The 11220-nt window shown below is 54.9% G+C and overlaps 1 protein-coding gene across 1 annotated transcript in view; it reads right to left on the reverse strand.

The window, feature by feature from the left end:
* Positions 1-324: 324 nt before the first annotated feature.
* The window catches only part of KMT2D (lysine methyltransferase 2D), a 41577-nt gene continuing 30681 nt past the window's right edge, over positions 325-11220 (reverse strand). The window contains exons 41-56 of the mRNA XM_080810253.1: positions 10957-11097; positions 10666-10833; positions 10350-10509; positions 9676-9751; positions 9325-9500; positions 9096-9226; positions 8305-8437; positions 8102-8229; positions 6811-7951; positions 5827-5963; positions 5603-5733; positions 5099-5146; positions 3668-3953; positions 3378-3451; positions 3142-3250; positions 325-2984 (exon numbers count right to left, since the gene is read on the reverse strand). Of these exons, the coding sequence (XP_080666379.1) occupies positions 2892-2984; positions 3142-3250; positions 3378-3451; positions 3668-3953; positions 5099-5146; positions 5603-5733; positions 5827-5963; positions 6811-7951; positions 8102-8229; positions 8305-8437; positions 9096-9226; positions 9325-9500; positions 9676-9751; positions 10350-10509; positions 10666-10833; positions 10957-11097 (3132 nt within the window). The 3' untranslated portion in view covers positions 325-2891. The remainder of the gene's footprint in view (positions 2985-3141; positions 3251-3377; positions 3452-3667; positions 3954-5098; positions 5147-5602; positions 5734-5826; positions 5964-6810; positions 7952-8101; positions 8230-8304; positions 8438-9095; positions 9227-9324; positions 9501-9675; positions 9752-10349; positions 10510-10665; positions 10834-10956; positions 11098-11220) is intronic.

The following is an 11220-nucleotide window of genomic DNA, read 5'->3' on the forward strand; positions in this document are numbered from 1 at the left end:
CCCCTGGGTGCTCTCGGACTTTACGGATCCGCTGCCGGCGAGGGTGACTGGACGGAGCCGCTTGTATTTAAAATGTTCTTTTTTTATTTGTCGTTTAAAAACAAACTTGGAAGAAGCAAAATCCAAAACTTGCCCTTTGCCTCTTGCAACATAAATTATGTACAGTTCAGAATGATCGCTGATACAAAACATGCCAAGGACAGGGCGCTGGGGGGGTGGAGGGAGAGAGGGCGCTTTAAAAAAGGGAATCATTTCATCCGTTGTTACGAAGGACCAATCTTGCTGTACAGGATACACACAACACAAAATAAAGTCTTCACGGGATTCACACTTGTCAGCGATTTATTTTTTAAAAAGGGGGAGGGTCCTGAAGGTGAGGGGAGAAGACTGTAAAAGGGAAAAACTGAAAACTGAATATGTGCAAGTGTAAACCAACCCAAAATACAAACACGGGGGGAGGGGGCGGGAAGAGGAGGGAATTCAGATGCAATTATACAGGCGGGGTACTTTAAAAAAAAAAAAAACAAAACAAAACAAAAAAAACCAACAACCAAAATTCCAACCTTGTAGCTTGGGTCTGAGTTAGTTTATATAAAAATTAAAAACTGTATAAGGTTCTTCACTAAATTCTACAGGACTATCGGATACCTAGCATATGCTTACAAAGTCTGCCCCATCCCCTTTTCCCAATCCCAGGGCCCAAGCCCCAACCAGAGCCTGACTCACAGGAGCCAATCTCCCTCTACCTGTAGCCTAGACCTTTTGCTCTTGGAAAAGGAATATCCAATGGCTTTGGGGGCAGCAGCCCAGTCTCCTCACTGCCTGATTTAATGACAGTGGTTTTTTTGTGGGGGTGGGGGGATGTTATTCTCTTAAACATTTGCAGCTTGAAACAGTTGAGGAAGCAGCTTAAAAAAAAAAAAAATCTCCCTACCCCCATCAATCCGCAACCCCCCAAATTCAAAAACAAAACAAAACAAAACCTAAAATCACAACAGCGACCTTGCTCCCCCTCCAGCAGGCCCACCCATCCACCGCCACCAAGCCCACCCCTACACTCCAGACATTTGATTCTTGAAAATATTAATTACAAAATGCCCTTTGCCCACAGCCCCTAGGAGAGAACTGCATATAAGCTTCATCTTCATCCCCACACTCCCTACTCAAGAGGGGTTTGGGGCCTCACCCACCCCCAACCTACCCCTAAGCCCCAGGAAGAGGTTCAACTGCAGCACAAGCTTGGGCAGAAAGGGGAAGGAAAGGGAGGCAGGGAACCCATCACCCTCTGGCTCCCCCTGGGGCCAGCTCACTTTTGTGCGTTATAACATAGTCCAACTATACAAGGGGGGTGAGAACTGCCCAGCCTCTATACCCCCACCTTACAGCAGTCACAGCCAGGGGGTGGGGAGGAGGGGGTGAGGAAAAGGGCGGTAGGTTGGGTAATGGAGGGGGCCCCCCCACAAGGGGAGCTCCATGTGTCCGCCCCACACCCCCCTACCATTTATAAACTGGTTTTGTAAAAAGAAAATAGATATATTTATATAGAATATATAAAGCACAAAAATTAGTAGTTTTACATTTGCTCTCCCCGGGGGTGGGGGGAGAGGGGAGGGTTCTCACCTCCAGCCGGCTCCCCCATTCCCCACAAGACTATGTACAATCCCATGTATAAATAGATAAATACCCCCCACCCTCCCCGCGCTGACACTAAGCTCCCCACCCCCACATCACCACCCCTTCCCACCAGACCAGCAGCAGTTTGGTGACTGAGGGAAAGTGGGAGCTCCGGGCCACACCCTGCCTCACTGGGTATGGGCATGCCACTCAGGGATAGCCCTCACCCGACCACCCACCCACCCCATCCAGGGGCTGGAGGGCAAATGGGCTCATGATGGGGTTGGGAAAACAGGAGGGCGATATCCTGGTCCTAGGTTTAGCACACCCCTCCTGCCCCCATGTCCAGATGGAGAAGGAAGTCCTAGAGCAACTAGGGGCCAGTTATCCCCAATCTTCATCAGCATTAGCCTCAACCACCATCCCATGCCCATAATTAAAAACAAAGATGGATTTTTTGTTGTTGTTTTTCTTCCTCTTCCTACCCCCCTTCCACCCACTCAGAAGAGGGCAGTGAGGCGGAAGAGAGGGTCGGGGCAGTAGGGGGCTTGGAGAGGGTCTCACATTTCAAAACAGCAAAAAATCCAACACTTAAATGAGGTAGGTGTGGGTGCGGGGTCTCCTTGCCCGGCTTGCCTGGCTTGCCCTCCTGGGCAGCTAGGCGCCTCTTTCCCGTTCATGTTGCATTTGTCAGAGTGGAAAACAAGGAAACACAACCCATAGAGAGACAGAAACACAGAGGAGAAGAGGGAGACAGAGACAGATTGAGAGGGAAGGGGATGGGAGTGAGGGTGGGGGCAGGACCCGGCAGGCAGGGCCAGGTGTGGGACCCGGCCTTTGGGATTGTCAAGCTTAGTCAAGTCTCTTTGCAGCCTTGAGTTGGGCCGGAGAGGTCGGTGGGAGAAGCAGGGCTGTGAGGCCCGGCCACACATCCTCCTCCCCCCTCCCTGCTGCCTCCCAGTTGCTTCTGGGTAGTTCCCGGCCCATATCCCCCTCAAACCTGAGATGCCCAATGGCTGCTTCTGTCTGGCCCCTCCTGGAGCTGGGGGCAGAGATGCCAGCCTGGGGGCCGGTGGCGGGGAAGAGGGTTGTCCCTGGTGCCCAGGGTGGGCTTGGCCTAGGGCCCTCTGCCCCAGCCTCCTGCTCCAGGGGCTCCGGTCAGCCGGCAGCCCCAGCCCTGGGTCCTGGCTCTGGCTGCTACCTCTCTTCCCCCTCATCCCTTTCAGGGAAGAGGTTGGGGGTGGGGGGACTCCCCTGCCTGGTAGCCTCTAAGCTTCTTAGTTCATCCATTTTCGACAATTCCAGGCTCCACAGTGGCAGGGGATCTTGTGCTGATCGTCCTCAAAGTCAAACTGATAGTCATAGGTCAGCTGGAAAGAGAAGAGGGTAGAATCGATGCCAGCCCCCCACAGGGAGTGGGGGTTGGGCTGAGATCTGATCTGACGGCAGTGGCCATGGAACTTGGTTCTGGGGAATAGCAGAGAAGAGGGAGCTGCTTAGTCACTCACACAGGACACTTCCTCTCACCTCCTCTCCTTTGGGGATTCGCCGGCTGGAGATGATGATGATTTTATCCTCCTTGTCAAACGTCACAACTTCCGCCACACAGTTAGGGGCACAGGAATGGTTAATGTACCTAAGCAGTGGGCCAGAGTCGGGGATGCCAGGCAACTGAGTTGGGATGCTTTGGGCTCCTTCTTGGCCCACCCTGAGTGTCACCCCCAGGGACCCCTACAATTCCTTCTGCCTCATTCCTCTCTCACCTGGCAGGGCCTCCGGTCAATGTAGCATCAATCACATGTTCATTGTTTATTCGGAACATGTAGATGCCTCGATTCTAGAAGGGAAGAAATTGCAGAAGTGGGAAGAATGTCAGAGAATGGCAGCAGTGCTGGTGGTGGGACCTGGGCAGTGGGCTTATCTTCAGTTCCTATTCCGCCTTTCTCCCATCTCTCACCTCCCCCGCCTCCCACAGCTTTCCACCTGCTCTCCTGACCTGACCCCGATTCACCCTCCCTCCTCGGCAGAGCAGGAGCCATAAGCCAGCCCATACCTGCTCCTCATAGATTTTCTCCCGCCGGTTGGCCACCTCATTGCGAATGATGGTACCAATATACTCGATGACCATTGTGTGCTTTTCTAGGTCCTTGGCGGCATAGAGCCCCAGGCCCTGGATACGGGAGCGGGCCAGGTACACATTGTTCTTCCACTCAGTGCGCAGGCGCCGATACTGTGATGACTTGGAGTGCACAAACTGCTTGCTGTATGGGGTGTTGGTCTCGCCTGTGAAGGTGCTCTGATATGCCTTGGACATGCTGGTGCTGTTCAGGGTGTGAGGCCTGGGAGGTGACACAGGCCATGACAAGACAGCTCTCCCTCAGACCAAGCACATGCCACCCGCCTCTTCCCTGGGATGTGCAACATGCCGGCTAGGGGCATGTGCCGTCTTGGAAATGGGAGCGGAGGCGTGTGGGTCTTGGCTTTGGAGTGATAGCCACTAGTTGTGGGGACCCGTCCGACACCCTGAGTGGTGCAGAGAGCCCAGAATGGGGGATAGGGTGTGGGGGGGGCACCAATTCCCCTACACTGAGCCCGTTCTCCCATCTCCCTGCCTTATACCACCCTCCTGCCAAACGTTACACAAGGCCACGCTCCTCTGGGAGGTCTTCCCCAAGCAGCCCAGGCCTGGCATGTAAACTTATGGTTTGCTCAAACGTCTGAGTTCTACCTCCTGCACGTATTAGAAGCCCTGAAATTGGGGGCTGTGCCTACCACACTGGGCTGGATTTGAATTAAAAGTGGCTCTGAATTCATAGCCGAGAAGGTGGTACCCTTTCCTTTCTTCACACTGTCCCCTTCTCCGACATAATGCTGGGCTCTGTTCAGATGGCTCAGTGCAGGGGAATGACTGCTGCCTGGCAGGGATGCCTCTTCACCACCCTAGGGCACCAGCCAAAATCTTGCCCATCCCAGAGCAGTGGTTTTCAAACGTTTTTGATTCTTTTTGATTTAGCAGAGTTTTTTTTCTTTAATAAAATGTCATTGGAATTCCAATACATAAACTAGGTGAAAACACAATGCTTCTGTTTGAATCCAATTTGGGGAAGGGGGAGTTGGGCACGGGAAGAGCAAAGTTCTGCTCATTCGGTTTATGTGTTCCAGAACTTTCTGAAACACAGACAGTTTGAAAACCACTGTTGTAGAGCATCAAGGACTAGGGATGACTGGGGTAGTAAAGCCTGACGCTCTTTGCTAGCCCAAGGAGCAACAGAAGGCCTTTGAGAAAACCCTGATACCAAGATTCTGCCTCCCTCTACCCAGGGACCAAAGTCAGGCTACTGTGGTACACAGAAAGAGCAGTGAACCACAGGTTGAGAGGTAAGGTTCTGGTCCCAGCTGTGTGACCTTTGTCTAGTCACTTAACCTTTCTGGGTCTCAGTTTTCTCCGCTGTAAAACGGGGGTCATACCACCTGCCCTACCTACCTCATAAGGTTGTTGTGAGGATCAAATGAGATAATGGATGTGAAAACGCTTTGAAAAAAAAAGTATAAAGTGCTATACAAATGTAAGATTTTATTATTTATCTACTATATTTCTAATTACTTTTGACACCAACTCAGCCTGGGGAAGGGAAGGTGACCCTAGCCTTATGGGGTGTCTCAGGTTTGGGAGAATCACAGGCCCCCTGGAAGCAAAATAAGAGAGGAAGAAGGGAACTGGCTCCCTTATCTACTTGATAGAATTTCACCACTGTCTACCCAGAACCTCCCCAAGTCATTCCCAGGGTGCCCAAGTCAAGTCTGTCCCAGACCCCAGGTCAACCCAGAACACCTGAGCAGGGTGGAGGAGGAAAGGGATAACCTAGGTGATCCCTGCATACCCTCTAGCCAGGAGGCCTAGAGTGAACCCCCAAACCTTCATAACTGGCCGGAGGGCCCCTGCCAACCCCCACTCCCACATCCCACAGCCCCCACCCCTCAAGCTCACCGTTTGTAGTGTGTGAGGATCTTGGGCTCCGATCGGGCACAACCAGTGGGATTGATCATGAGTGGCAGCTCCATCAGGGGGTGGCGTCCATAGCGGAATAAATAGTTTTGACAGCTCTCCACTCCGGGCAGCTGTGGACACAGGTCATGCTTGCCTTAGCCTGAGCATTTTGGGGGCACGGCCAGCATCCCCAGTACCCACATGGCGCCTGGCCCCCTCCTTACTGATTCAGCTATGCGCAGCACGGCGTGCACCGTCAGCCCAAAGAGCTCCTCGCCTTTCAGGTACTCAGGGAAGAGCCGCAGCATGTCGGCCTCTTTTCTCATGGCAGCCACGGGCTCGATGATGCGATTCCACACCGCTAAGAGGCAAGGAAAGAGAGTGGCCCTCAGAGGCAACTTCTGTTGACTGACCTCAGCCTAACCTCGATCTGGAGCTACGGCCCTTTTCTGTAGCTTGCACACCTCTCTGCGACAAGGCTGTGTGGTTCTTCAGGACTCCCCGCTGGCCTCCCAGTCCCACTCTCCCTCAACAAACCAGAAGGCTTCCTACCCTGGAGGGGCACCAGAGAGAGCTCCAGGACACAGACACATGACCTCAGGGCCCAGGAGACCCAGCACAGGCTACCATGCCTAACCAAGAGCCAGAACACTAGGCCTGCTTTGGAGCTAGGAAGACTTGGGTTCAGGTTCTGGTACTGGCTATGAGCCCTTACGCCAAATACTTAAATCTCTCTAAGGCTCTGGTTCTTTATATATGCACTGGGCAATATGAAAGTACTCACCTCACAGGGCTGCCAGAAACAAAAGAGCCTACGTCAGTTACTTACTTCAGCGTGTGGTGCACAGCACTTGCTCACTTATTTCTATCGTTAATGCTAGAGCTCAGAGCAAAAGAATTCTGAGCACGGCAAAGCAATCATAAGGCCCTCATGGTTAGCAACAGGGTGAGGGAGCCAGATGATGTGGTCTCAGAATGGTATTCCTTAGTTCCGCTGAGGCTAGGAAAAGGAGCTAGAATACGTGAAGCAGACAAGCAGAGTAGCTCCAATCATAAGGGAATGTAAGACAACTCAGAGAAGCTAGAACACTGTCTCTGGGGCTCTTAGAAGACCTCCACCTGTCTGAAGCCATGGGGGAAGATCACTCACAAAGACCCCATGGATCCCTTCCACTAGCACAGGAGCGTTTTGAGGGCCCAGTGCTCACCCTGGGGGGAGGCGTCAGTGAAGACTAGGTCCTCCAGGCCCTGCTCCATGACCTTGACGATGAACTCTGGCCTCCCGTTGTTCTCGCCGATGGAGCAGCGGTAGCAGCAGCGGCGGTTGTTGGTGCGAAGGCTCCAATAGATGCGTGTGGCCTCATAGCCCACGGGGTAGAGGGCCGTGGCGCTGTGGAAGTCAGCCATCTGATGCGGGAGCAGCTGTCCGATGGCGTGGAACACAAGGCCCCCCACACGGAACATGTGCAGCCGCTCTCCCCGCTGGATGATGCTGGCGATCTGCTTCACCTCGTCCCGCTCGATGTAGACCCGCCGGAAGACAGCAAAAGAGCTCAGCTCCTGCTCACAGGGCCCCTTGATCTTGTGCATTGGACACAGCATGGTCTTGTCCTTGAAGAACATACACTTGGCGCGGATGGCGCAGGCAAAATGGTAGACGTTGGGGCAACGCATTCGATTGCAGCTGCTGGTGGCACCGGTGCGCTGGCACAGGGAGCACTTGGTCAGCAGCCCGCGGTGCAGGGCCACCTCCACGTTCATCAGCGCCCCACCCTGGGTCTCATAGACCTCTGTGGACCACAGGGCGCAGTTGAGGTGCACCCAGAGGTCCAGGTCCAGGTTCAGCAGGCGGGCGGGCCCATCAGTGGCCCCATCACCCTCCTCGTGACAGAAGCAGCAGCGCCTCATGTCACGAGGCACCTTGTCAGGCCGCAGGGCCGTGCCGAGCTGTTCCATAAACTCTGCCACTTCCCGCTCATCCTCCTGCCGCCCACTGCCCTTCTGGATGGTCAGTAGCAGCCGCAGCCGCTTCCAGCGCACCCCCTTCCACTTCTTGAGGCGAGGTGGCCGGGAATCTTCCCCTTCTTCGGGGGGCCGGGCTCGGGACTTGGGTCGGGCCGATTCAGGGGATGAGGCCAGTGGCAGAGGCGATGGGACCGGTGGCTCAGCCAAGGGTTCGGCGGGGAGTTCTACCAGGGGTTCCGCAGGGGGACTGGCCGGAGAGGGTGCCAAGGGGGATGGGGGTGGGGAGGGCTCTTCAGGAGGTGGGGCAGAGAGCTGTCGCACGTCCAGGTTGGAGACGTTGCAGGTATAGCTGTGCTGGGCGGCTGGCTCCGGGGCAGGGCTCTCCTACGGGAGGGGATGTGCCCGGTACCATCAGCACCAGCTCCTTGCGTCACGAGTCCCCTCCCTTCTCTCACCCGGGGTCCACTCTCCCCAAAGCCCTCCGCCTTCTGTGCCCTAGCCACACACCCACCCTCTTTTCTCCCCCACACCCACCTGTTTCAGGAGGCTCAAGATGTCCAGCTGGCTCTTGAGGGTATAGCCGGGCAGCACTGCATCAAACTGCTTTAGCCAGTCAGGGCCAGCTTCCAGGCTCTTGCCTCCCAGACCCTTTTCTTTCCCTCCTGCAGGAAGGAAGGGGTCAGAACCTCCCAACAGCATCCCTCCCTGCAGGTCCTGAGATTTCCTGCCGCACTCACCAGGGCCCTCGGCTTCCCCCTTCTTCGGCTCAGTGCCCGCCCGGGCAGGGCTCTCTGGGAACAGCACCTCATAGGAGTTGGGGATCTTCATGCTCAGCAGCTCTGCCACTGCCACCATCACACCATTCAGGTTCTGCCAGGGCAGGGAAGGGGCCAGGAGGACCGTGTCAGCAGCACGGGGCACACACTGCCACCACTCTGGCAGGGACACAACACCCAGAACCCCGCTCCCCAAGTGGCCCGTCAGTCCTGCCCTTCTCCCGTGCTTCCTTCACAGCACCTCTCCCAGACTGCTGCGGTCAGTAATGGGCACTCCACGACAAGGGCCCCGTGCCCACCAAGTGTAGGAACAACACACCCTATGTTCACCACTTGAGAGACTCAAAATACACATTAGCAAACTAAAGAATCTGAGAAGTCCTGTAGTAAAGAAACTTGTTTTGTGGTTTCAACTGGGATTTCCAATTTTCTTTGACCACAAAACCCTGTCAACGTTAAAAAATAACAAAGAGTTCCACCAAATGTAACTGGGGACATGCTGTCTTGCAGCATTCGTCGCATTCTGTGTGCTCCCCGATTGGCTGACTTGCATCTATCACTGGACTGTGAGCTCTCTGATGGCAGGGGCCTCTCATGCTTTATTTACCCTAATCCTGCAGCCTTCAGCCCAGGCGTTCACACAGTGTAGATCCTAGTATATAATTCTGAGCAATTGAATTTATCCACACAAGCTCCAGGGACTGCCTTCTGACCAGAATCCCTTTGACCTCCAAGGAACCCCCAGGACACACCTTGGCCGCAGCGGCAGAGACCGTCAGCATGACGGACACCTCACTTCCTTTGCCCTTTTCCCAAGTTGTGGCAGGCAGCTTTCCAGGGGCCTCCGGGTCCAGGGCCCCATAAGGTTTGGTATCTGGGAAGACTGGAATGTGAGAGGGACCCATGTGAACTCCAGCTGCCTCTCTCTCCCAGCCTCAAACAACCCAGCCCTGCCTGGCCCATGCCCAGAGCAGCCTCTACCTGGGATACTGGCCCGAGGAATGATAGGGATGACAGGGGAGAGAGCCCGGTCTTCCCGCTCCCACCGGCCCGAGCCCAGCTGAGGGAAACGGGGGGCCTCCTCCCCCAAGATGCTTTCAGGGGACGAAGCCGGCACAATGCTATCAGGAGAATCGCTGTCCTCATCGCTTTCCATCCTATGGACCAAAAGCAGACATTTGTTGGTACAGCCTTGTAGACATTCCCTCCCAAATTTAGAAAATAGTAGATGTCATAGCCTTATGTGAAATCTGCCATTGGCCAAAGGAAAAAAATAGGCAACCTGCCCCCCCACCCCATTCCTTATCCCCATTTCCAGGCCCACCCCCGTACCTGACATCCTCAGTCTGATTGTGAGGGGGTGTAGGCAAGGCGGCCAGCAGGTCTAGACTCTTCACCTCTGAAGCATCTGAAGAAAAGTCAGGCTGGTGGCCAGAGCTGACGGGACAATCTGCCCCATATTTCAGGCCTAACTAGTACAAGACCTAGTTTAGCTCTCATAACCGCTGCTGTCTACCCACCCACCTACCTACAACCCTGGGTGGATGAGCTGTATTTATCAAGACTTTCCCATGTGCCAGGCACTGGGCTTTGTTTATCAACTTTTAACAACTCCTGAATAAGAATATTCTAACACCTATTTACAGTGAGGAAACTAGGGCCCACACAAGTCGGTGCTAACACAGCTAGATGAATACAGGCACCAGAGAATTCAAATCCACAGCTGACTGTAGTTCTATACCCACTAAGGCACTGTAGGCTGTGCCTCGTGAACAAAAGCCTCATCGACACCCTTCCTTCCACCCGCCTCCTCTGTTGCCCGTGCTCCGGAGCCCTGGCTTCCAACAAATCCGCCCTGAAGAGGCCAGGCCCTTCCTTAGATCAGGTACCCTGTCACGTGCATGCACAGGGCCACACGCAATCCTTCCCATCTCAAACCAACCAACTCGGATCCTAGCCGCCAAATCCTACTGGAGGAGGAGAGGCCCGCTCTGCTCCTGACTTACCCCTCAGCGTCCCTTCAGTATCCCGGGCAGAAGCAGCATCCTTGGGGTGCTCCCCCAGCTCTTCAGATGGGGTGACGCCATTCACCATCTTCTGCTGCACCGATGGGGGTGGGGTGGGGGGCAGCGACGAGGGTGGTGTCGGCGGGTTACTCAGGTTATTCTGGGGGTGGGGTGGGGTGTTGTGTGCAAGATGGCAGAGGGAGAATGACGTAATCTCCTGGCCCCACACGACATCAGCAATTTCCTCATCTTCCACTCCCACCTCCACCTCCCCAAGAACCTCGTCAGCCCCAAAAGGTATTGCCATTTTTCTGACCTTGGTAAGCAGCTGGGAATAGTAGTCAGGGCCAGTGGACAGTGCCCCACTTCCAAAGGCCCCCCTCAGCTGGCACTGCCCATTGACCGGGCAGCCACTGCCGAAGGGAGCAAAGAGGCTAAAATTGGCGGTGATAGTAGGCTCCGTTAGGGGCAGCAGGGACAGCTCCTAGGAGGGGCAAGATGACAAGGTTGGAAACCCGCAGTGTGTACATCTCTGCCACCGCACAGCTGGGGGCCAGGGTGCCCCCTATCCTGGGATGGGACCAGGGGGCTGGCTCCTGGGGGTCACCTGTTTCAGCTGTTTCAGCAAGGCCTCGCTGGCCCTGACCCCGTCCTCCTTCCGCAGCTTCTTTCGGGAGCTCACCAACCTGTCGCTTGCCTTCTGCACCCGCTTGGGCTTTGGTGTCACAGGCTTCCTTGCTGTTGTGTCCTAGGCCAGAAAAACCCACAGTGAAGGCTGCGATCTTCCTCCAAGCCCTCACCTCTTCTGGGTGAACCAGATCCGCTCACGCCGCCCTCGGTTGCAGTCCCCACTCTATCTTCTCCAATCTGT

This window comes from Martes martes (genome assembly GCF_963455335.1).
Source record: "Martes martes genome assembly, chromosome: 8".
In the NCBI taxonomy this organism is placed as follows: Eukaryota; Metazoa; Chordata; class Mammalia; order Carnivora; family Mustelidae; genus Martes; species Martes martes.